The sequence below is a fragment of the Vigna unguiculata genome, chromosome 3 (genome assembly GCF_037176805.1).
Source record: "Vigna unguiculata cultivar grain cowpea cultivar isolate G323 ecotype 2 chromosome 3, ASM3717680v1, whole genome shotgun sequence".
NCBI lineage: Eukaryota > Viridiplantae > Streptophyta > Magnoliopsida > Fabales > Fabaceae > Vigna > Vigna unguiculata.
Window position 1 is genome coordinate 6045732 of NC_140794.1, and position 23833 is coordinate 6069564.

A 23833-nucleotide genomic window follows, 5' to 3' on the forward strand; every position below is an offset into this window, starting at 1 on the left:
TACATATATTATTTTATCAAGCATTGTTCATTTGGTTAGAAATTGTAAGCTACCACATATTTTCTTAATTGGAGCTAATTGGAAGGTTAACTTCTTAACCGCAGGCCTCTTAAATAACATATCTTTTCATTGAGTTTTGAGTAAAATTTAGTTATTTAATTCGTGAAGGGGAAAGGATGAGTTGACAAGCAAAATCAGTTCTTATACAAAAGAAAACATAAAAAAATGTACTATATTGAGACCCACTAAAAATAGTTAGAGTCATTAAAATTTGACATTGAAGTAAAAAGGTACCGAAAATTCTGAAGTTATACGTGACACTAACATGTCGAGTTAGTCTTACAATAGATCATGAAGTAATTTATAACCAAAGCAAACATGCTTGTCAAACCGTGAGATAATCTAAGAATTATTATCATTAATCAAAATTTGAAAATTTAGAAAGAAATGAAAGATATGCTTCATTTCTTTCGTGGTTGAATAAAAAATTTAGGTACAATGAGCCTAAGAAGGTAATTAAAGTAATGAAAATACCATGTTTCAAAAATACATACAAAATATTTATATATTAGCTAATAATAAAATATTTAAACTGACTTGTGAGTTATTATGAAACATAACCTAGATAACCTTTTTGGGCCCGCCATGTTTCTGTTTTGTGAGATTGAAGTTGAGGTGTGTTCATCTTAGAAACTTGGAAGTAGAATTTTACAACTACGTATGGGTAGTTTCTTCCTACACATTCTTCCTGCATCATATAAAAAAACTTTTCATTCTGCTTATTTGGGATTGTAAAATCTGAAAGGTATATTTTGTTAGTGACTTTCAGATTTTGCAATCCAAAATTGAAAATGACTTTTAGATCATATAATCTAGAAATAAAAAATAACTTTAACTTCTGAATTGTACAATGTAGAAATCATTTAAAAAAAATTTGAATTGTGCAATTTAGAATTTTTTTGTTTTCTAGGTTGTACAATCTATAAGTTATTTTTTATTTCTGAATTATATAATTTGAAAATCATTTACTACAAAAGGGCAAAATGATTTTTTTTTTCTTTTAATGTGGAGGTGCATGAAGAAGATGCCTAGGAAGTCAATGCATAGGTTAATGTGGGTGTGAAAAGATGTGCAAGTGTCTCATGCAAGTTGCAACCAATTAATCAGTCTTAGACCAATATATGTATGAATAACCCTTAATTATCTGTCACATAATTTGTTGAGAGCATAATACTCTCGAATCTCACAATAATTTATCCTCCAACAAATGCAATACACCCTTAAGTTGGCCTCCTACATAAAAAGCCCATAAATACTGGATGAAATAGAAAAAAAATTTTGTTCCAGGTATCGTAGGACAATAACAACTATGATAAGTATATAATATAAGAAAAATAATTTTTTAACATTTAAATTTTGATAATTTTTTTTTATAATTTGGAGTGTATTTTTTATGGTTTCGCATTTTTTTTTTATATTTTAAAACCACTTAAAACATATTTGGAAAAGCAAAGTGGTAGTTAACCCCGTCGGGAACAAAGACATGGATTAGTTAATTGATGCAATTTAAAACATAATATATGCTTGTTTTGGCATAGAATATAGAATCAATTCCAAGATAGGAGACAGCTTGAGCTGCCCCAGAACAACAAGTTTTGTAATCTGTAAGGTTAAGGTCTCATTAGAAGTTTCCTGTTGGAAAGGCAATACAACAACACATTAGGGAAGGAAGGTAAGAAGGAAACGCAATCTTAACTCTCTCTCTCTTCAATATTCTCTCTACACCAAAGTTAAACATTCTGAAGAAGCTAAGGAGCTCCTTCCCCTTCATGCAATCTTGCATAGTGGCTTCAACCTGGAGACAATGCAACCTTCACACACAACAATTGGGTTTCCTCTGCATCCACTCTTCTCTCCCACCTTAACTTCATCTATATATACCAAACACATGAACCCAGAAAAATAACACAAGAGCCTTGTCATCATCATGGTTTTCTCTTATTCATGCAACGACCACGCACCCGAGATTGTTTTCTTTGATTTGGAAACTACAGTGCCCAAAAGAGTCGGAGATCGTTTCTGGGTGCTGGAGTTTGGTGCTATTGTTGTTACTCCTCACAAACTCAACGAGGTTGAGAGCTACACCACCCTCATCAAACCCAAAGACTTGTCCGTAGTCGCACTGAAATCTACCAGAACTGATGGAATAACTCGTAAAGCTGTTGAAAATGCACCATCTTTTGAAGATGTTGCAGACAGAATATTCGGTATCTTAAACGGAAGGGTGTGGGCGGGCCATAACATCCAGAGATTTGACTGTCTCCGAATCAAAGAGGCCTTTGAATATATCAACAGGCCACCACCTTTACCTGTTGGAATCATTGATTCTTTGAGGCTCCTAACTCAGAAGTTTGGAAGAAGAGCTGGTAATATGAAGGTATAGCAGCTAGATTAATTCTTCTTCTTCTTCTTCTTCACACAACAAACACAATCCTCGTAATTATTTCAAGTTCTTATTCACTGTTATTTATGAGCAGATGGCATCACTAGCTTCTTATTTTGGTATGGGCCAACAAAAACACAGGTACACATATTTAACTCTAGTACTAGTAATGGCCATATTATACCAACCTTTTGAGCATTATATATGTAAGACTTAATTTTAATATGCAGGAGCCTAGATGATGTTCGCATGAACTTGGAGGTGGTTAAGCACTGTGCAACGGTGTTGTTTCTGGTGTGCAATTAATCTCCATTTTGAATTCTACTTGGTTACCTTTGAAAACAAAATATTGGAGCTCGTAGCATGAATCTTACACATTTGTTATGGCTTATGGGTGATGCTAGGAATCTAGTCTACCAAACATGTTTGAAAGCAAATGGTATGAATCACCCAGCATTATGACGCGAAGCAGAAGCAATGGGAAATCACCCTGCAAGGAAGAGACTAGTAGAAAATCTCCCCCTAGTACACTAGGGAATCGGAGGACTGTGCCCTATGCTAGGGGAAGTTTGGGAAAGGTTTTATTTTATACATTCTTGGCATAATCCTTATTTGATTTTCAAGTGCATGATTATTTTTGGAAATAGACATATAATCTCAAATACTTTGTACCCTCTAACAATGACTGTGGAACTTCTTGAAACGTAGGTGACCGAAAGAGTGAAGGGCTTGTTGTGTAAAGCACAAGGGCAACCACCACTTCAACAACTTCTCAAGCATTCTCATTCATTACTACGGTGAAGAAAGTGGCATCATGGAAGAGAAGAGAGAAGAAGGCCTCACGTTTTGGTTTTGTTGAGTTGGCGTATATTGAAAGGAAGATGTGCATGAACAAGATGCCAGAATGTTTTTCTGGATTCTGAAGAAACCAAGGGGCAGCCCTAATTCATTTGTGTAGAACTCAATTAATTGTTTGAGTTGTGTATAATTCATTCATTCTTTTCATATTTCTAGAATGAAAGATGATCATTAACAACACAGTATCTGTAAATGAAATAAAAATGAATATTAATTAACATCAATGTTTTCCCAACAATTAGTTTCGTATACAAAACTTATCCGGTCCATTGAATCGCAAATACACGTTAATTAAAAGTTTGTTATTGGGAGCAAAGTAAACCAAAATTAAAATGCATGGCGGGCTCAAAAAATGGAAAATTGTTAAATGTTACGAAAACAAATTTGACGAATCCTTTGATGAAAAGTTGTCCTTGACACGTTTTTCAATTTGACATGCAAGAAATTGAATCCTCAAAGCAACATAAAGAAGAGTAAATATTCTGAAAAATATGGTTTATGCTTTCTCCCAATGCATCTTGCGCGAGTTCTACAGTATTAGTAAAACATGAACTTCACACAAGCGATATACTTATTTTATTACATGATGATAGGTAGAAAACCACACAGTACATAGCCCAATTCCACTTCGTGTTGTTCTAACAGGATTGGGAAGATTATTCTTCTGTCCCACCATATTCGACATAAAGTATTCCGGAACAGGACAGGAACTCCAAACACACAAAACAAACATCATGCATGAGTACAATTGTACAACATTCCAACTCAAACCAAACACAACTTGTAAACAAAGAAAGGTACACCACAGGGTTCTGTTATAGTAGCAATTTAGAAATCCAGATTGCAGTCAATAGCTTCCCCAATAGTCAAGAAGACCCTTCCTCCAATTCTTGCGACAAAGTTGGTTGCCTTTAGCTTGTAAATCACTTGCCACCTAGGATTGGCAATTGCTAGCTGAGCGAAAATAACAGTGGGAATAAGAAAACAGACACAAAATGATGATTTGAAAACCGGTAATTGTATTGTAAAACCTCAAAACATACTAGGTAACTTACCTGCTTTCCACTTGAGACCAAACTCTTACGGAGTTCCTCTAGAGAAGCAATTCCTGAGGTGTCAATGCTCACCAAATCTACCGTAACAATGTAATGAAATTAACTGTTCAGAACTTGCTTACAATATTATAAGTGTTGCACTTAACTTTTAGATTAGAAGAAAAACTTACTAGAGGTATCAAGGATTACGAGCTGAACTATGCTTCCGGTGGTGCCTTCTATTTTCCCCTTTGCATCTTCCCGAGTGATCCATTTCAGGATCCTTGAAAACAATCAAAATTAAGTTGCCTAATTAGTAACACTTCAAACTCGGTTAAATTTTATGTAACATCAATCAAAGGCTCAACATGTGCTTGTAGCAACAGTCTACTGCTACTACAATACCTCTCTCTGACTGAATTGGCATTAGAAAAGCAAAGCAATGCAGACTTGACGCGTATTATTACAACCCCAGGTGTCTTAACAGCCATAGGATACTGTTGTACATCGCAGAACAGATCTGTGCCTGGAAGTCTTCCAAGAGTTTCTGTGCCTGCTCCAATCGAGATCCAAATTATCTTTGTGAAAGATATTGCCACCTGAAAATAAATTTAAATTATCTCATTTCACTCTTTTATTTTTCCTCGTGTACTTTTCGTTTATGGTCGGATCAAGTCAAACATGCAACAAGTCCTATTTGATTTTTAACTTATCATCACTTTGTTTTGGTTTGCTGTATTTTCTGCACTTTAATCTCATTCATGCTCTTTTGCTACTAAGCACTACTTTGTTTCACAGTAACCGGATGACAGTACGTAGTGCTATTAAATCACAGAGGGACACTTCAACACTATTAGACCTAATCAAAAGCACATAAATCGAAGGTGCTACAGTGGAGGCATGAGGTGAAATGTTTTCCATCAGGATTTTAATGGAAAAATATCCTCAACGTGAAATGTTATAAACATGGTCAATTATAGTACACACAGAAAGTTTCTAATGATCAAAACTCTTCAAAAATAATTTTTCTGTGGATACCACAACAATCTTTTCATGTCACTGATATCCCGAGGCATTGGAGTTTCCAAACGCATCCACTTTGAGTCACACGCATTGGACTAACAGTCATTACTTTAACAAAAATCAGCTTTGCTGTTATTGTTAAGATAGTGGAAAAGTAAAAGAAATTGCACTTGTTTGATATACTCTCAACTCGGCCACAATATTTGGTTCACCCTCTTTATCACTGGCTCAAGTTTGAGTTGGCAACACAGTCAGTACTATTAGTGACCTAATTTTTTAATTTATAGTGAAGCGTACGTTTTCTAGTGCAGATTCCATGGCATAAAATGGTGATTCTCAACGAATATTCATTGGTGGAGAGGCCCGCCAGGGCGAATATACTGTGAATGAAATCGTAGCACAGTTCATACTTTAGTGCTCCACTTTGCAACATATATCAGTAACAGTTAACATCACGATAAGATGATATGAAAAATGATAAAAACTAACTGAAAAGGATTAACAAGTCAATATCTGAGTAAAATTGAGTTAGGTGTTTCAGGAGAGATTAATCAACAAAGTTAATAGATACTTATGATGAAATATAATTACTAATATCTGACAAAAAGTTGGACTCAAATTCTAAATCATTTTAGTACGTTCTCTTTTTAATTATCTTTTTCATCCACTATTTGATAGTTTTATATAAGGAGATCAAATTCAATATCATCTACCATGCATTGTTTAAATGTATTTATATTGATTAGAAGGTCGATGTAGTTCTGTGTTCACACATAGGTACATTTATTTAGCAGAAAATGTTCAATGTGTGTCGGCATTAATCATATTAATCCAAAATAAGAAAAAGATAAGTACTATATATTAATATGTGATGGAACAGGTAGAGATATGAGTTGAAAAGTGGTGCACTTACGGCCACTAGCAGACCAAGTTCCACTGACGCAAAGATCACCCCGAAGAAGGCTCCAACACAAGCAAGAAAATCAAGCTTATCCACTTTCCATATTTTGTAAGCTTCGTTGATGTCTATGAGTCCCGGAAGAGCTGAAAGGATTATTGAAGCCAGAATAGCAGTTGGTGTAAAGTACAATAGCTTCGTCAAACATTGCAGTGATATGATCACTACAGTGGCCATCACAATGTTTGACGCTAATGTTTCACAACCCGCGGTGAAATTAACCACTGTGCGGGAGAAAGAACCTGTGCAGAATAACTAAGTAAGAAATCATTATTTAGCTCAATAATTGCTTCTGAGTTCATGTTTGTTCTGCATGAGGTCAGTTATAAGAAAAACTTGACACTTAAGAGCATTATATGATACAAATTTGGCTCTTGCTGTATTAATAATGCACCTTTCCCAATAAAAACAAGATTCCCACTAACTAGTTTAATACAGTATTGTGTTTTGTAGTACCTTGCCCGTGACATTGGGTCATGCATATATGCGTTCTTTTTTCCCACTAATTGGTGGACTTACTATATTAATTCCAAATGAAACAACTTCAATAATTCTATGCCAAAATCTTAGCTAATTGATAGGGTGGTAGTTGTAGCTGTTAAGTGACGTAGCATCAACTGATTCCACTATTGTACATGTAGTTCATATTTCCATTAATTTTCATCAAACTTACCAGTTGCAACATAGCAAGAGGACATGCATCCTATGATGTTCATGAAGCCTAATGATACCATTTCCTTGTTTCCATCAAGGTGATATCCTTTCATGGATGCAAAAGATCGCCCAACAGCAACTGATTCCTATGAGAAACAAGATTAGTCTCGTTAGAATATAGATGTATATAATTGGAAGGGTTATTGTGTGATGAAGTATAAATTAGATGCTGACAGTGAGTGCAACTGCAGCAACAAATAATCCAGTTTTGGCCAATGCTCCAATATGTGGGGTGTTCAACTCAATTTGATTGATAGAGCTCGGATTCAATCCTCCTTTTATATGTCTCACAATGTTAACACCACTTTTGTCAGCTCTAGTCAGAAAAACTATAAGAGTTGATAACAGAACTGATAAAAGAGGAGATATAGCTGGAAGCCAGAACAGTTTCTTATTCCTTTTACCCTGCCATGGTGAGTTAGCCCATGTTAGGTTACTAAATATGTTAGAAATAGTGCAGAAAAAGAACGAGATAACAATTTCCTGATCTGTATATAGATATCACTCACCAGAAATCTGGTAACCAGGATGAAAATGAAGAATGAACATCCCAGCACAAAGTTCCGAGGATTCCACTGCAGTTGAACAATTACAAGGATTCTTGTGATTGTTATAATCGATTTTGGTTAAGATTCTAAGACAGCATATGCAGGTGTTGATCTAAAATATTGTTCTAGTGAAGCAAGACAAGTTTCACATCCAACAAGTTATAACTCAGAAGTTTAACTCCCACTACTCTTTTTTTTTTAAAAAAAAAGAAGATAAGTATTATTAATTTGTTTCATTAGTATTCTTCGATTTTGAAGATTTTTCCTGCTTATAAACATCATGTTCTTTTTCAAATTTGCAAATATGTAAGTTGTGTTTTGATGGCAAGAAGTTGGGGAGGGGACATGTAAGATTTTGCGCATGTCTCTTAAATTCGAGTTAATTAATCCTTAAAATATAGTTAGGTACATTATATATTTTCTCTACCCAAGAGTGACATGATCCTCTTGCACAGTTTCCAAGAATTTTTATACAACTTTTTTAAAAAGTAGGTATTAAACTGAATAACACAAAGTATGAACATTCAAGGATGTTAGAATATGACAAGTAGGATTTGTTGATATTTTAAACTATAGTGTGCTTGAATAGGTTGTGAAGTGACACCATGAAAATTTTGGGAGTATCTTTATGTCGCTATTTGCCTTTAATGTTAAGAAGCTAAATTAATTTTGACAGAGGTGTGTGTGAGTACATTCATATATATATATATATATATATATATATATATATATATATATATATATATATATATATATATATATATATATATATATATATATATATATATATATATATATATATATATATATTGAATCCATTAAAAATAATTTAATTAGTGAAGTATATTATTTTAATTATGATACTATAAAATATCTAACTTAAAGAAATTTGAATATTGGTTAAAATAATAAATAATTTTTACTATTTATGTATAAAATTAAAGAAAAATATATACGGGCGACACATTTGATGGGAGGATTGACAAAATTATAAATTTGTTTAAGTTTTGTCCTTGAATCAAATAACTAAAAAAATTAAAATCCTTCTTTTGATTAGATGATTTCTAAATAAAGGGAAGGAGACACTACATTCACTGAATGTTAAGAAAAGTAAGTATAGTATTTTTTCCATTTAAAGAATGTTATATAATAACAAAATTAATTTCTAAAACCCAATGATAGAAATTGATCTCGAATCAACTAATCCACGTGAATATGTCAAAGTTCAACCATGCGTTGTCCACTTGTTTTCCCCTAAATGACACAATTGATTTTCTTATTTGTTATTATAGTAAGAAAAAACTCTCTTATGCACCTTTGAACTTATTAAATTTAGTTAAATAATAACATATTTGAATAATTTATGTTAAGCATATGAGTCTTGCCAAACATATCCACCTTCAAATGTTACCCAGATTCCCACTTGCTAAAAACCCACAAATCATGATGCATAGGTCCCCCAAAATAAGAAAATTTGTATAGGTTTAGATCAGTACTAAAAAATATGGAATAACATATATTACTTATATAATATGGTATATTCTTAAGGAATTAAAAAGGAGTTTTGTCAAAAACTAATGGAATGGTATATTTTCTCTTGATTGCTGTGAGTTCAAATTTTTTATTAGTTTTTTTTTTTGTATTATTTTCTGGTGAACATTAAAAATATATTGTATTGATATTTTAAATATTTTTTTAATTTATTTTAAAATGTTAAAATTAGTAATAATGAATATATTATGGAACACAGTAGAAAAAAAACAGCATTAAAAAACTCAACAAGAGAATCCAAACACGATTGTTGTCTAGTATAAGCTATTTCACTGTTTTAAATTCTTAATCAGTATTCTACAAGTATTCATTAACTTGACCTTAACTATATCCAGAGGTAAAGGTGAGAATTGTCAAGTAAACAAAGCCATAAGGTAAAAAAAAGAACTAAATGGATAAGTGTGACAACATACGGGATGATGAACCGATTCCCAAACGGATTTCATGACAGAGATTATGTCTGTTTTGTTTGTAAAATGATTTATCCCAAACAGTCCCTTCAGCTGTTGAAGACCAATTATTATTGCTGCTCCACCCATGAACCCAACAATGGCTGCATGAGACACAAAATCCACAAGGAAACCCAACCTATACAACAATATCCATTGTTGTCAATGCCAAGTTTAGTTAATCAATCAACACTGAAAAAATCAGATTCATTCACCACTTTATATACCAACCTGAATACTCCAAAAGCAGCTTGAAATATACCAGCAAAGAAAGTGGCAGTGAACACAAGCTTTCTGTACCCATTTGGATCAATGGCAGGGTCTGTTAATTTCTCAATCATTGATGACAAAAGAAGTGACACCACCGCCACTGGTCCAATTGCTATCTCTCTTGAACTTCCCATCAAAGCATACATAAGAGGTGGCACCACACTAGTATCTGATTTGTTCATTCAAACCATTCATTTCAAAAATTCACAATTCAAAATGTGATTAACAACTAAAATTTAGTTTATTTTTCACATGTAGAGAGGAAAGAAACTTACAGAGTCCATATTCAGGATCAAGCTTTGCTAAAGTTGCATACCCTATGCTCTGCACAGAAACAGAAACAGTTCTTCATTATTTTATCAGTGTAATGTGTCATAGTATTATATACGTTGTACCTGAGGAATGCAGAGACTTGCTATGGTTAGACCAGCGAGTAAGTCGTTTCGGAACTTGGTTGGTGAATAATTTGGAGCCCAATGAAGAATGGGAAAAATGCCTCCCAAGAAAGAAAGTAAAATTTTAGGTCCATTTCGGGTTCTTAGAGAAGAACACATTTCTCGGTACTGTGAGATTGTGTTGCTCACAGAACCCTTGAGCTTGTGCCACGTAGTTGGGGGATCAGGGGCATTGAGCACCCACTGTGACCATTCATAGTGTTCTGAAGATACCTTCTCTTCTACCTTGGGGGTTTCAACAGGTGAGAGAGCCATGTTTGATTGAAGTGTTTGGGAGAACTCTGTTCTCTGCATGAAAGCCTAAGAAGTTTTTTCTGGCAGAAAGCTTGCCATGAACAAGGTTTTTCGAAGCTCTGATGTTGAATTGTTTTTGCTAGCAGTGTTTCCGAGTAATGAGAATCAGACACCTTTTTAAAGAACAGAAAAGTTCGTTAGAATTTTTAATTAAGTGAAAAGTGTTATAAAGTAAAGGAAAACTTGTTGTACATAATTCATTAATCTTCATCATTAGTGGGTAAAAAGGCAATCTTAGAGCATCTTCAAACGTACAATTATCTCTTTGCTTTACAATTTTTTTTTTTGGTGAACTATGTTCTGTGATACATTAAATCTAAGGATTTTAATAATTGTTTACTTTAACAGGTGTTACTATTTCAAATTTTAAATTTCACACATTATAAGTAGGGTGTGAAATTTGTCTATTATAACATTTTTTATAGATGTAACTAAGAAAATATGAGTAAGAGTGTTAAATAATGTGGTGTCACATGTTGATTAGTTCAAGTGAGATAATGATATTTGGAAGTGGGAGCAGTCTTGTGCACTACTTTTGAAGGCTTGATAAGTGTACTAAAAAACAATGAAACGAGCAAAAAGCTGAAGATATAGAGGATATTAGCGAATGATTATTTCGATAAGCACAAGGTTGTATTCAGTTGACCAAATTAATTTTACAAACAAAAACCATCTTACTGTTTCTAGAAGCAATTTAAGTTCATATTGTCACTAAAGAATTCTTAACCGGAGCGGTAAAAAATCTATGTATTTCAACGTTATTTATAGATATGTCAATGAAGTAGAATAACTTCTTTTTATTTTATTAACTAGATAAATATTCATTTCGTACCAATTTTATATGTAAATTTATATCTTTACATGTATTCGTTATACATGTATTAATATATTTTATTAATTTCTATAAATATTTACGAGTATCGGCGAATATTTATAAAAAAAAAGAATTAGAATATTTATCAACATATTTTAATCATAAATTCAAATAAAATATAATATATAACATTCATAAATTTCAAACAAAGTTTAAATAATTCATTTAAATAGGATTGAATATCAGTTTACAAAGAAAATGAAATTGTATTTTAAGACTAATTGATGAAAAACAATCCAAAAATCAATGTATTAATATTTTAATCATTTTTTTTAAATTAAAGTATAGTGGGTATGGTATCCACATGTACGAATACTATGATATCCATACATGTCCCGTTAACCAGTGGGTATACAAACTATAGTACTCATTACTTGCGGGTATCCATTTATGGTATCCATTTATAATATCCATTTTTTATCCATTGCTAATTTTATCTTCGGATACAGATTTTTTTGACAACCCTTTATTAGATTTTTGGATTATATGAAAGTTGATTTGAAAAATGGGAACCATTTTCATTTAAAAATATGGAAAATATAAGTTTAGGTCATATTATGGAGAATAATTAATAATAGAGCATTTATTTTGAGCATAGGTTAGATTATATTTGAAGTTGCTCAACCGAATTGGGCCATAAAAAACCACTAAGTCAGTATTGAGTTCTATGTATGTTTCCACTTCGGGATAATGGGCCAATTGAATCTTCTCTGTTGGGCTTGGACAAAATCATTGGTCCATGTAACATTTTTGAGTTCTATGCATGTTTCCACTTGCTTATGAGTGCACGTAATTTGTTATTATTTGTCATCTCAAGTACTATTTCATTTAATAAAATCAGTAATCGTACAAATTTATTATGTTAAATTGATTTTTTTATCGAAATAATGAAAAGATTATAAATCTATTTAAGTAGTTAAATAATATATCGATAAATAAATTATAATAGATGAAAAAATGGAAACTTTTCCTAAAAGCCGTCTGCTAAAAATTTACAAACATAACCAGAAAGAGTTTGTAAAGGAGGTCAAAATTCGGTTCTTGATAACCGAATACGGACCCTTTTTAAATAATATTTAATATATAAAAATTAAATTAATAATTTATTTATGATAATGTTTTAGTTAATTAGTTTTTAAAAGTATAGTACGATCATCGTTGGAAGTTCCATATTGATAAGAAATAAAACCAATTTACAATCTATAAGTGATACAATTTTTACCTTATAAATCGATCTTTACCTTATAAATTGATTTTATGAGGTCAAATTAGACTTAAAACTAACTTTTTTAATTATCATCGTAAACTACTGTCATATTTAGAACCACTACAATCATGGTACACTACTATACAAAGTACATTTGATTTAACACACCCTCTTCCACAACATTAACTACATGAAAACTCAACCTACAATTATACTGTATTTCTTCCTATGTTGATTTAAAGAATGACCCATAACGACGTATATGCAAGAACAAAATGAATTGAAACGTGGTGTTATTTTTCCAATTAATTTTTTGACCTGTTTAGTGCCAACAAAGACGACATCCTTGTTTTAAATGCAGATAAAGAGAACAACAACAATGACAATAATAAAGATCATTAACAATCAAAATCACATGCCTACATCACTAACACACACTTTCTCAAAAGAGAACAATCACGAATAATCAGATATCAATATTTGACTTTGATAGACGAACAATAAATTCATAATAAAAAGAATCCTGAATTCAAAAAAGGTGCAACCTACAGACAAAAAAAACACAAATAAACTAAATAAAATATAATACAATTATGTGAAGTTCCAAAAGTTTTACTTACTTTATAAGTTAATTAAAATTACAAAGCAGAATAAGTTTTCATATCTAAGTTTAATGATATGAATACTTCAGGTTAAAATCAATGTACAACAAAATAAAATAAACTCTACCTATCACAAGAAAAAACCTAGTAAAAATTCTTTTAGTCAATTCTTAAAAAAGAAACTCTACCTATCAGGTTAAAATCAATTCTTTTAAAAAACATTAATAAAGCTTAAATTAGTTTTTTTTTTTATGTAAAGAAAAGTACAAGTTATTAAATTAGTCATCAAATGTTTCAATTTCCATTTCACTTTACGTTTAACATTATTTCATTCCTATGTATTATAATTTAAAAATTAAGACTATTGAATTAAAAAAAAAACTGAAAAATAAAGACACATAAACCGACATTCAACATACTAATTTACTCAAATTATTAATGATTTCCTAATACATAAAAGTATACCAATTAATTGAAATGTAATTATAAATAAACTATCAATTTTATACAAATAAAAATGTTTTTTTCTATAGATTTTACTCTTCGAAAAACAGAATTGGGTTGCGTAAAAGTTGAATTTTGATAAATTTTACAAAAAAGTACGTTTCTGCAATTAAATTTGTTTTCATAAACCTTTTGTCTGATGGTTTATTGAGAAAAAAAAATGAAAAAACTTCTTTATACCATATTTCAGAAGTTCATAATTACCACTTTTACACTGTAACGTCACTCATACAGGTTTCAAAGACGTCAACGAAGTATAAAGGAAAAGAGTTTAATAAAGGAAAGTCCAGTTTCATCCACACTCCAAATACTATATGTATCTATATATAAATATTAAAACCTCCATTTTTAAAATCCCATTTCTTTCCCTTTCCTTCTCGAAGAAAGCATAAAAGTTGATGTCAGGGTGATGGTGTGGGTGATACGAGGTGAAAGACCAAGGTGTTTATGGTTTCTACTTTCTACGACATTATTATTTTATGCAGCAACACTTGATAGCAGAGGAACAGTGATTAGAGGGAATAAAAAAGTGAAAACAAATTAATGATGCAGGCAATAATCAGCCCTTAATCCCTAATTAAATGCTGTACTTAAAAATATAGATTCACGTGACCACATCATTTCCTACCACTATTCTGTTTCGGAGATTTCATCAGAGGGATGCATTTCTCTTTCACTCCTCCTCCTTTCACCACCCTCTTCTCCTCCTCCTCCACCACCACCTTCGCCTTCACCTCCTCCATCCCAAGCCTACTTCTCCTGCAAACAACAACAATAACCAATAAATTAATTAATCAAAATTAAACAAAACTAAAGCAAAGTAAAAACCAAACCTTTCTTCGTTGTAGGAATTGGACTTCTTCAGCACAGGCTCCCCCTGGAACGCCACTCGGTTCGCTTTCATTGACTCTACCAAGCTCCCACTGAAGTACTCCTTCTCTTCTGCCTGCAAATTCCCCAACATCCTCGGATTCTCCGACACGCAATTCACTATCTCACTATCACCCTCTTCCCAAAACAAACTCTTCTTCTCCCTTTCCCTCTCTTTGGTCCCCACATCGCTCAGCCGCGGCCCCTGCTTCCCCTTCAACTCCGTCCCCGCGCTCCCACACGCTATCAGTTGCAGCAGAACGGAGTAACGGCTCGATACAGACCCATCCCCATCCTCCCTCCGTTTCACCTTCTCACTCCGCGCGTCACCCTCACCGCCTCCCAAATTCTTATCATTATCGTTCCTTGTTTTCGCACCAACAACTACCTTCGTTGCGTTTCCCCCGTTGTTGTTCTCCTCTTCGTAAACCAGTTCTTCCGTCGACACGCCTCTCGAGCAACGCGAGTGTGGGGTGGTGGTGGAACTCGTGTAGCTTGTTTTCTCTCCCTCCTCGTAATCCTCGTACTCCTCACGCTCCTTCTGCTGCGTCTTGTTGCACACACCCAACGCCTTGCTCCTTGAATCGTAACTATAGCTGTAATTTCCCTCTCCCTGCTGATGGATTCCCTGTTTGTTGCTCACATTGAACCTCTCTGGACCGTCAATAAAAATCCAAAGTCAAAAATTCTTATAATCATAATCACTCTTCAACAATTGAAGACAAAAATATTAAAAAAGAGACTTTTAATTACCAGAGCATCCTTCGACGAGCTCAGAACCTTTGAGCACGTATTCGCCTCCTTCTGCGGGATGTATTATATCCTTCAGAGCCAAGTCATACCACACATAACCGCTCTTGTAGTTTCTGAATTTACCAAATTAAAAAAAGTAACCTTTTTGTTGGAACGTGTGTTTGTAGAACACGAATCAAATCGATTCAATACAAGGCTATACCTTTTACTAGACCATGAATATTGCAAAGGCATGCCACTCCCACGGAGAGCCATGAGCCGATCGAAGACATCTTTGTAGAAACAAATGTAAACAACCAAACGAGCGAATCGAGTTATGGTAGTGCAAGAAAATAAAGAATGATGTAGCCATATAAGAAAAAAAGGTTAACGAGGAAGTTTTCCTTTTCTGTGTTGATGCATGCGTGTACCTTTTAAACGGAGAGGTTGATTAGGCAAAAGGGTGACCTCCATGAAATGGGGGTGCTCCAAAAGGCCGTTTCGGGAGAGGTAGTACACGACTTGAACTTTTCTGGAGGGTTTCACTTTATGCTTCAACCTGCATATTTTGGCACGGTCTGGGCTGGTCTCTCTGTTGCCACCTCTTTGTGAACGAACATTAATATTAACATCCATGCTCCAAGTCGCTTTTGATAACGGTGGCTATGGGAGGAATGAAGGTACCCAGCAGGCCCCAGAATACTCTTTATGCTCGCACCAGAATGAAACTGAACGAGAAAGGACCAGCGAAAGAGAGTGGGTATTAATGTTGTTGCATTGCATGGATGGATAGGAACTCATTTACAAAGTTGGTACCAATTTCTAATAATGCGACAATTATAATGCGACGTGGAATTTAGAAGGTAGAAATGAAGCATTTGATTTTTTTTGGTTGATAAAATAAAAAGATGAATTGTTATGGCTGGGTAGCAGCATGGCATTTAATATTAGTTTACATATATCAAAGCATTGGGGATGAGGCAGTCTATATAGTGCATAGACCTTAAAAAAAGCGTGAAATCAGGATGGTACATGTGGATGCAGAGAAAGATTCCCTTAAAAAAGGAGCGTTAAATGGAAAGAAAGAAAGACACAAAGGGAGAAGGAGGAGTGGGTGAAAAGAAAACAAAAGAGGGTAGAAGGGAAGGGAAAGGGTGAAGGACAAGGTGATGGTCTCAATCACCTTCCTATAATAAATGAATTTAATTTTGACTTTACCCTCTCTCTGTTCCTGATTTGAGACAACAGTCACCTTTGCCAGGCATTGCCTAGTAAGGACAACTTTTTCCCATTTTCACTTCACACATCCTTTCGTTGACGCATTTTTACTTTTATCACTTTCTCTCGTCTTTTTATCTACCTCCACTTTCCACTCTCCATTGCTTCCCCACTAGTAGGGAGGGGACACCACACCTAAGACCAGAAAAATACCTCAATTAAAATTTTTCTCTCACTGGCATTTTATCAAACACTTACCATTCACAGTTGTCCCCTCCTCTAAACTGTTTGCACTTTACGAAAACATGATTTCAAAAACTGCTTTACTCGCCTCTGTACTTTGAAAAGAAAATATTTTAGATTTAGACTTATATATATTATAAGTACAGAAAACTTATTTGTCATACCTCTCCTTTCTTCACTTTTTTTTTTTCAACTCTTGCAGTCGTAGAAACGCAGTTACTGCAGTCTGCTCTTTGCACAGCTTTGCATGCAATTTTTGGGAGAAAGCAAGAAGAATTTTGGTCTCGCACGGATGCTTTTCGAATTTTTGGGTTGATGATTATTAACAAGAAACAATCATGGAATCGATGAATACGTGGAATGATTTTGAAGTGATACATATTTATATCATAATCATTAGACTCAATTATATTAATATAGCCAATTTTTATGCAGTACACAGTATTTTTTATTATTATTATTATTTATAATAAGTCATGTTTTGTTTGGTTTTGAGAAAATCATTGTCAGTCTCTTAATATAATTTTCCCATTTTCTTACTCCCCAACCAGTTTATTGCCTAGAGAAATCATTTTTTATTTCGTCAATACTAGTTATTTAATAAAAGTTTATGTAAAAACACTAACGTGTCTACTAATAAATGTTTTTTACCACGAATTCGATAATCTAACATGAAAATAGAGAACGTATCTTCTATGCATAAACAATAATATTAATGAAGTTGATAAAAAAGGCTCCAACCCTAATTGTTAGAATTAATTTCTGAAACTTTTTACATTCTAAAAATGCATTTTTCTTAAACCTGATAATAACAATTTTATGAAGTTAAGGAGTTAAAAACGGTTTAAATCACAAATAATATATAGTATTTCAAACGATTCTGAGCTAATGGCGACGAAGAATGTTTAAAAAAAATGATCGATTAAAAATAAATAACAGCAATAGAATTTGACTTGTCAACTTTAGGAACTCGTTGAACGTCAATGTTTTTATAGATGACTAGTCATTGTAAAAAGTTTTCTACTTTAGCGTCTTGAAGTTCAGTCATGTTAATGCAACAGAAAGTCATAAACCATGCTTTAAAAAGAATCCTTTTATCACTCGAATTAAGCAATAAATAACTATTTATTTAAAAAGTGTCAATACTTAATGGGACAAAAATATTATTATGGTTTATTTGTTATTATTCTTGAAACTTATACCTTGTTTAGTTGAAGCTAAACTAAAATGCGAGAAGATAAATAATTTTAATATTATATTCCTTTCTTTTGTTTGGTTCACATGTAAATGAGAAGAAGAAACATTGGTGCCAACTATCATAAATTATTGACTCCTTTCAATTTAGAAAAACAATCATTATATAAAATGATAGGTAAAAACAACATCCTCTTCTAAGTTCTATATAATCTCTCTAAATTTATTGATATTAATACCATTTAAGTATATATTTTACTCATTTCAAATATTCTTCTTACCAACCAGAAATCCAAATTTTTCTGTTTTTCTTTCCTTCTCTTTTCTTTTCTAAATAAAGCAAAGACAGGATTTTATTGTCTTGGAATTAATAGAATCATTTAAAATATTGTAAACTTTCTTTTACTTGAAACTTACGAAACGTCATTTTTTTAAATCCTAAATCCTCAAACCCTAATTACATGTATTCTACAAATTCTTTTAAATATTCAATAATTTATTAACTTTAAGACTGGATATTTAATTGACCAGAAAAGCTTGAAGACCACAAGTAAATATAATCCAAACTAAACAAATTCTATGTTATTGTGCAATATTACATATAACATAATTCGGATGTTCCTATTATTTTAGTTTCTTAATGATGATACTAATACAAATTATACTTATTATTTGTAATGAGAAAATCATTAAATACCAATTAATTTAGAGATGAAAAATAATTAATTATTATTATATTGACTAAGTTAGAAACTATTTTATAAACTAAAAATGATTAATATCTAAAATAGTTCTCAATAATTAATAAAATAAATTATAATTGATTATGAATCAAAGTCTAAATTGATCTTCAACTAGAACTATTAAAATTTTGAGTAACTAGTAAAAAAAGCTTATCATTAAGTACTTAAAAAGGGAATTATCTTTATTCTAGATCGTTCATCTTACCGTCAAATTAGTGATATGGGACATTTGTGTTCTATTGAAACTTTGTTGAACATAGTCATTACACATTCTACATTTAACAAAAAAAAAAATTAAAGAAAAAAACAATTCCTAAATCATGAGATTTTAAAATGGAAACCCTTATTTCATTGTAAATGAAATGGACACAACACAATGCAAAAACCCTAATTGAATCGACCTGCAACATTCACTACTAACATATTATGAGTTATGGATATACTTGTCGCTCCACGAGATGAGTTGCAGCTTCGCAGTTGCAAACAGTTTAGGCGAAGCCGACGAAGCAACTGCCAAAATCATCCTTCCATCTCGTGACATTCATAGAGAAAAAACAGTTGTCCTTAACAGAAGATTACAAAAAAACAACAATGTTTACTATGTTTTTTAAATTCAAATGCAAAACCCTAATAAGATTTCACACTATGTTTGTGTTGAACTACTATTTTAACAGTGTCTTAAGTAAAGGTCAAAACGAAAAAGAAGTAATATATATTAGAGTTAAATATTATGGTTAAATATGTTTTTGGTCATTAACTTTTATTAAATTTTAGAATTAGTCTATTTCAAAACTTTAAACCAATTTAGTCTTCCATCTTTCGAAATATATGGATTTAGTCATTTAATAAAATTTTGTTAGGTTTATTTGATATTTTGTACGCATGTTAGGGATTTTATTTGAGTTGTTTATATTATTTGACACATTTTTCTTTAATGTTAAGTCAAATACTATTATGAAACGCGCTTGAAATATCAAATAAACTTAACAAAATTTGATTAAAATGAATAAATCTACATATTTCGAAAGATGAAGAGCTAAATTGGTCTAAAATTTTGAAATGGACTAATTCCAAAATTTAGTGAAAATTAAGAAACCAAAAACATATTTAACCCTAAATATTAATATTTCTTTGAAATTTTGTCTTAATTTAATTTTTCGATTTTAGAAATATGTAAATTTAGTTTTCAAACGTATTTTATGATAGAAATAATTGGATTATTTTGTTCATTTTATTTGACGTTTCAAACGTATTTTATGATAGAAATAATTGGATTATTATACTGTCTGACATATTTTCGCTTTAATATTAATAAAAAAATGTATTTGAAATATTAAATTAAATCTACGCATTTTTAATGATATAAGACTAAATTAGTTGAAAGTTTAAAAGAAAAAAAGTTAGTGAGTGGGGATGGAGGCCGGTTTTTGGAAGCGAGGTTGCAGGCGGGTGCATTAATGAAGGGAGGAGGAGGAAAAGCGAGAAGAGTGTTTGGGTAGAAAGAGATATTTGATATGTATTGCATGTTGGGTCTTGGAAGCTCCTGTGCCTGTGGTTGCTGTGACATGCATGCATCATCCCCTACACCACGTGAAACAGTTTTCGTCAGAAGAAAAAACCCCTTTTCTGCCTCTTTGCTTCATCTACCAGATAGATCCTGCCCCACTACTTTCAAATTCTATCACGCCAAAAACAAAACCTATATTATGTAAATTTTCTTTATTTTTGCAATGTTTATCGTTTATTATCTATATAATCTTAATGTCATGCTTTCTTATTTATATTCTCACTATTTAGTTCTTCCTTTACAACATTAATAAAATAGATTTAATATTTTGCTTTCAAATATATAGATACCTCAGAAAAAACAAAATAGACTTATTAGAGCTAAATGTTGACTCAACATTGGTTATTTCTTGTACAGTTATAACGGCCACAAGTGACTATAACTTGTTGGCATGTAGATGAAGATTGCTTTGTTTCAAGCAAAGTTTTGAAGAGGTTATCTCATCACAAAGAAGTTTCACAAAATAACACTTATAGTAAAATGATAGCAAATCCATTTTATATGATGTGTTATATATAAGTGAGATGTAAATTTCACCTTACAAACTGATTTTGTGGGGTTTAATTAGATTTAAAATTCACTTCTAATATGATATTAGAGCTAAGTTAGAACCTATAAGAAACTTTTTTGGACATTGCATGCCATTAGTTTTGAAACGCAGTACCTAACATGTGGTCTGTTGTGTTATTTATAGGCTTAGGTTTTGGTTTTGTTTTGTTATGCTCTATGGTCGGCCTTGTGTTTCTCATTTTTGGGTCATTTTTCTGGTTGGCCCATTCACAGCAAAATCAAATGTGTGACTGCGTACTACTGTGGCAATTGCTTCCTACACCCATACAAAATTCTTCCTGCACCATATCATTCAAAATAAACAATTCTGGAATATTTTTTCTGGAGCCTCTTTTACTACGGATCCGAGAAGAGTTTTGAGGAGGTGGATTAAGAGATGTGATGTGGTGCAAGAAGCAACACCCTACTACTGTGACTAAAATTTATTCGATTTATTAAATATTAAAAGTAAAAAAAATGAAAAAGAAAATGAGTTTAAATATCTGGGTTCAATTTTGATTAGTTAATTTGAGAATATTGAATAGTGGTAAATTGTTGTATGAGTTCCATGATCAACATGTCTCCAACACAAAAGTTATTAGCAACTTTGATTTGTTGAAACACAACATCACCTGTTGTTGACTCATGGCTAACCTTTTAACACCCCTCATATATGACGTATGTTGTCGGTGAGATAGATTGAAAATTATGGCACTCTTTGGTAAGTGAGTGGTACTTATCTGCGCCTAACTATTTCTTCTTTTAATTCATTCCAAAGCAAAATATTCAACCAGATTCAACTGCTACTCTTCCATCTGCAATTTACCATCAAAGGAAAACTTTTAAATCTATGACTGTGACTGCATCACCATTTTACATGAATACGTGTTTTTATATTTGCTTTTCTGGAACAGAACATGTATGACATCAATGCAACTTTATTGTCTGTCACTGATTATTAAAACCACTTGGCTCTGATTTTTAGCTTTGGAAATACATGAGATCGCTATTAGATTGTATTTGTTAAAATTATAATTTATACTTATTCAATTACAATAAGCTTAACATGCTATGTTCTCTGATTTCCTTCAAATAAAATGTGGTTTACATCAAATTAAATAATCACACTAATGTATGTACATCTATTATTCAACACTTTTTTTTTTATTAAAATCAACATTATTTTTAAATTATTAAAAAATATCCCTGCTGCATTAGTGAGGTTGTAATTCAAGTTACTTGAAGGAATGAGCAAGGTGTCATGTTAACTAACAATTTATTGGCCACAAATAGAACGAAATTTTGAATGGTGTGTGTTTGTTTTAATTTTAATTTTTGACATGATTGAACCAACAACGCTTATATGTCATGCATGTTAAAATTAGAAATATAGATTTAAAGTTTAAATAATTTAGTAAATTTGAGTATTTTTAATTGAATTTTTATTAATTTTTTTATTTGTTGGATACTAAAAGATGTTGTAGTTTTTAACTGAGTTTTTATCATTTAATTTTTTTTTATTAATTGGGTGACAATTTTTATCTTATCTCATTATTATATTTTTTTACTCCACATGTTAAAAAAACATGAACTTTTGTGATAATATAAAATTATATTGTGGTTAATACAAGAGAAGTTACTTTTATTATTTTCTAAGAAAACACAGTGGATAACGAGATCATTATGATTTCGATGACTTTTATGTCATCACCTACACTAAGAAATTATCGTTATTACCACCATTGATGTAAGTATATATGGAGGTCGTCATGCTTCTTATGGCTAAGGATGACAATGGGGAGGGGGTGGATATGAATTCAACTAATTCTCATATTTAAAGTAAAAATTTATTTTCATCATCATACTTAATGATTATAAAATTTTTGTTTTATTCTCATTCCTATGAGAGAAGTGGTAAGCACAATTAAAAATACATAATACTTGTCTTTTTCACTCATACAAGAATTTGGAACGTTCATGTAAAAGTCTAGAAATAAAGTAACCGATATTCATAAATGCAAGTTTTTTTTATGCGGGTAACAGATCAACCCGTGCGAGTTGCGGGTCATGTAGACTAGGTTTTTGCAGGTCGGCCTGTCGGGTCAAGCTCACATTGTCACCTGGTACCCCATTTAAAAATTGAGTGTTACCTATATCTAGTCATGTAAAAATCTCTAGTTAAAATTGGGACAAATTCAAATAAAGTCTGTAGCAATGAGTTCATTTATCATTGCTATTGATGATTTCCACATCATCATCTACTGCGACTACGTAATGTCGTTGTCACTGTCGTAGATGTAAGTGACAACAATAATACCTTATTATCCAACATGTTCTCATTTAAAGAAAAAAGATCACTTATCATTTTATATTAACCATAAAATCATTTTATCTTAACTAGAAAATCTCAAATCTCTTGGAAACAATTAAGTAAAATGAGAAAGTAAAATAATAGTCATATTACCTAGTTAATTAATAAATAAGTTAAACAAGATAAACTCAATTGACAAATATAAATATTTTAAATGCTAAAAAAACATTTTTTTTTATAGAAACTCAATTAAAAATATCAAAACTTAGAAGAGAATTAAACTTTACTTATAAAATGTGATTCATATTCAATTAAATAACTACACCAATATAATACTATATATATATATATATATATATATATATATATATATATATATATATATATATATATATATATATATATATATATAGAAAATACATCTTTTACTTTGATTCAACAAATTTTGTTTGAAATCAATATTATTAAAAAATACATCAGCATTAGTAAGGCTGTAATTGAAGTTACTTAAAGAGAATGAACAAGGTGTGATGTTAACTAATAACTTGTTGGCAAAAAAATAGTATAAATTTATAGAGGATGAGTGTATCTTTCAATTTTAATTTTTGGTATGATTGAACCA

The 23833-nt window shown here is 31.7% G+C and overlaps 3 protein-coding genes across 5 annotated transcripts; 1 reads left to right on the forward strand and 2 right to left on the reverse strand.

Moving 5' to 3' along the window:
• The first annotated feature begins 1954 nt into the window (after positions 1–1954).
• On the forward strand, positions 1955–3542 carry LOC114179273 (Polynucleotidyl transferase, ribonuclease H-like superfamily protein). The gene is made up of 5 exons (XM_028065544.2): positions 1955–2437; positions 2538–2584; positions 2674–2737; positions 2848–3021; positions 3152–3542. Exons 1-5 carry the CDS (start codon positions 1988–1990, stop codon positions 3242–3244), a joined length of 828 nt encoding a protein of 275 aa, XP_027921345.1. The 5' UTR covers positions 1955–1987; the 3' UTR covers positions 3245–3542.
• Positions 3543–3854: 312 nt separating this feature from the next.
• LOC114179795 (sulfate transporter 2.1-like) lies at positions 3855–10699 on the reverse strand. The gene is made up of 12 exons (XM_028066253.2): positions 10244–10699; positions 10124–10172; positions 9810–10017; positions 9543–9717; positions 7540–7605; positions 7205–7435; positions 6990–7116; positions 6272–6558; positions 4741–4934; positions 4527–4618; positions 4357–4433; positions 3855–4255 (listed from the first exon to the last, which is right to left on the reverse strand). Exons 1-12 carry the CDS (start codon positions 10595–10597, stop codon positions 4130–4132), a joined length of 1986 nt encoding a protein of 661 aa, XP_027922054.1. The 5' UTR covers positions 10598–10699; the 3' UTR covers positions 3855–4129.
• Positions 10700–14213: 3514 nt separating this feature from the next.
• Positions 14214–17189, reverse strand: LOC114177355 (UPSTREAM OF FLC protein (DUF966)). 3 transcript variants are annotated; one of them, XM_028062658.2, is made up of 6 exons: positions 17012–17189; positions 15818–16114; positions 15610–15679; positions 15408–15520; positions 14618–15308; positions 14214–14543 (listed from the first exon to the last, which is right to left on the reverse strand). In XM_028062658.2, the coding sequence occupies exons 2-6, from the start codon at positions 16020–16022 to the stop codon at positions 14402–14404; spliced, it is 1221 nt and encodes a 406-aa protein (XP_027918459.1). In that variant the 5' UTR covers positions 16023–16114; positions 17012–17189; the 3' UTR covers positions 14214–14401. The 3 variants fall into 3 exon arrangements, with proteins under 3 accessions (XP_027918459.1, XP_085527506.1, XP_027918458.1); XM_085671380.1 differs by lacking the exon at positions 17012–17189 and adding an exon at positions 16605–16747; XM_028062657.2 differs by lacking the exon at positions 17012–17189 and having other exon boundaries at positions 15818–16375.
• Between the last annotated feature and the right edge of the window lie 6644 nt (positions 17190–23833).

Bases quoted from the DNA above. Each gene is read 5' to 3' on its own strand.
- LOC114179273 (XM_028065544.2), top strand. From the start codon at position 1,988: ATGGTTTTCTCTTATTCATGCAACGACCACGCACCCGAGATTGTTTTC. The intron at 2,738-2,847 runs GTGTGCAATTAA...GGGTGATGCTAG, and splicing joins GTGCAACGGTGTTGTTTCTG to GAATCTAGTCTACCAAACAT. The intron at 3,022-3,151 runs GTTTTATTTTAT...CTTGAAACGTAG, and splicing joins CTAGGGGAAGTTTGGGAAAG to GTGACCGAAAGAGTGAAGGG.
- LOC114179795 (XM_028066253.2), bottom strand. From the start codon at position 10,597: ATGCAGAGAACAGAGTTCTCCCAAACACTTCAATCAAACATGGCTCTC. The intron at 7,606-9,542 runs GTATGTTGTCAC...GTTCAACTGCAG, and splicing joins GGGAATCGGTTCATCATCCC to TGGAATCCTCGGAACTTTGT. The intron at 4,935-6,271 runs GTAAGTGCACCA...ATTTATTTTCAG, and splicing joins AACTTGGTCTGCTAGTGGCC to GTGGCAATATCTTTCACAAA.
- LOC114177355 (XM_028062658.2), bottom strand. From the start codon at position 16,022: ATGGATGTTAATATTAATGTTCGTTCACAAAGAGGTGGCAACAGAGAG. The intron at 15,521-15,609 runs GTATAGCCTTGT...TGGTAAATTCAG, and splicing joins TATTCATGGTCTAGTAAAAG to AAACTACAAGAGCGGTTATG. The intron at 15,309-15,407 runs GTAATTAAAAGT...TTGACGGTCCAG, and splicing joins GCTCGTCGAAGGATGCTCTG to AGAGGTTCAATGTGAGCAAC.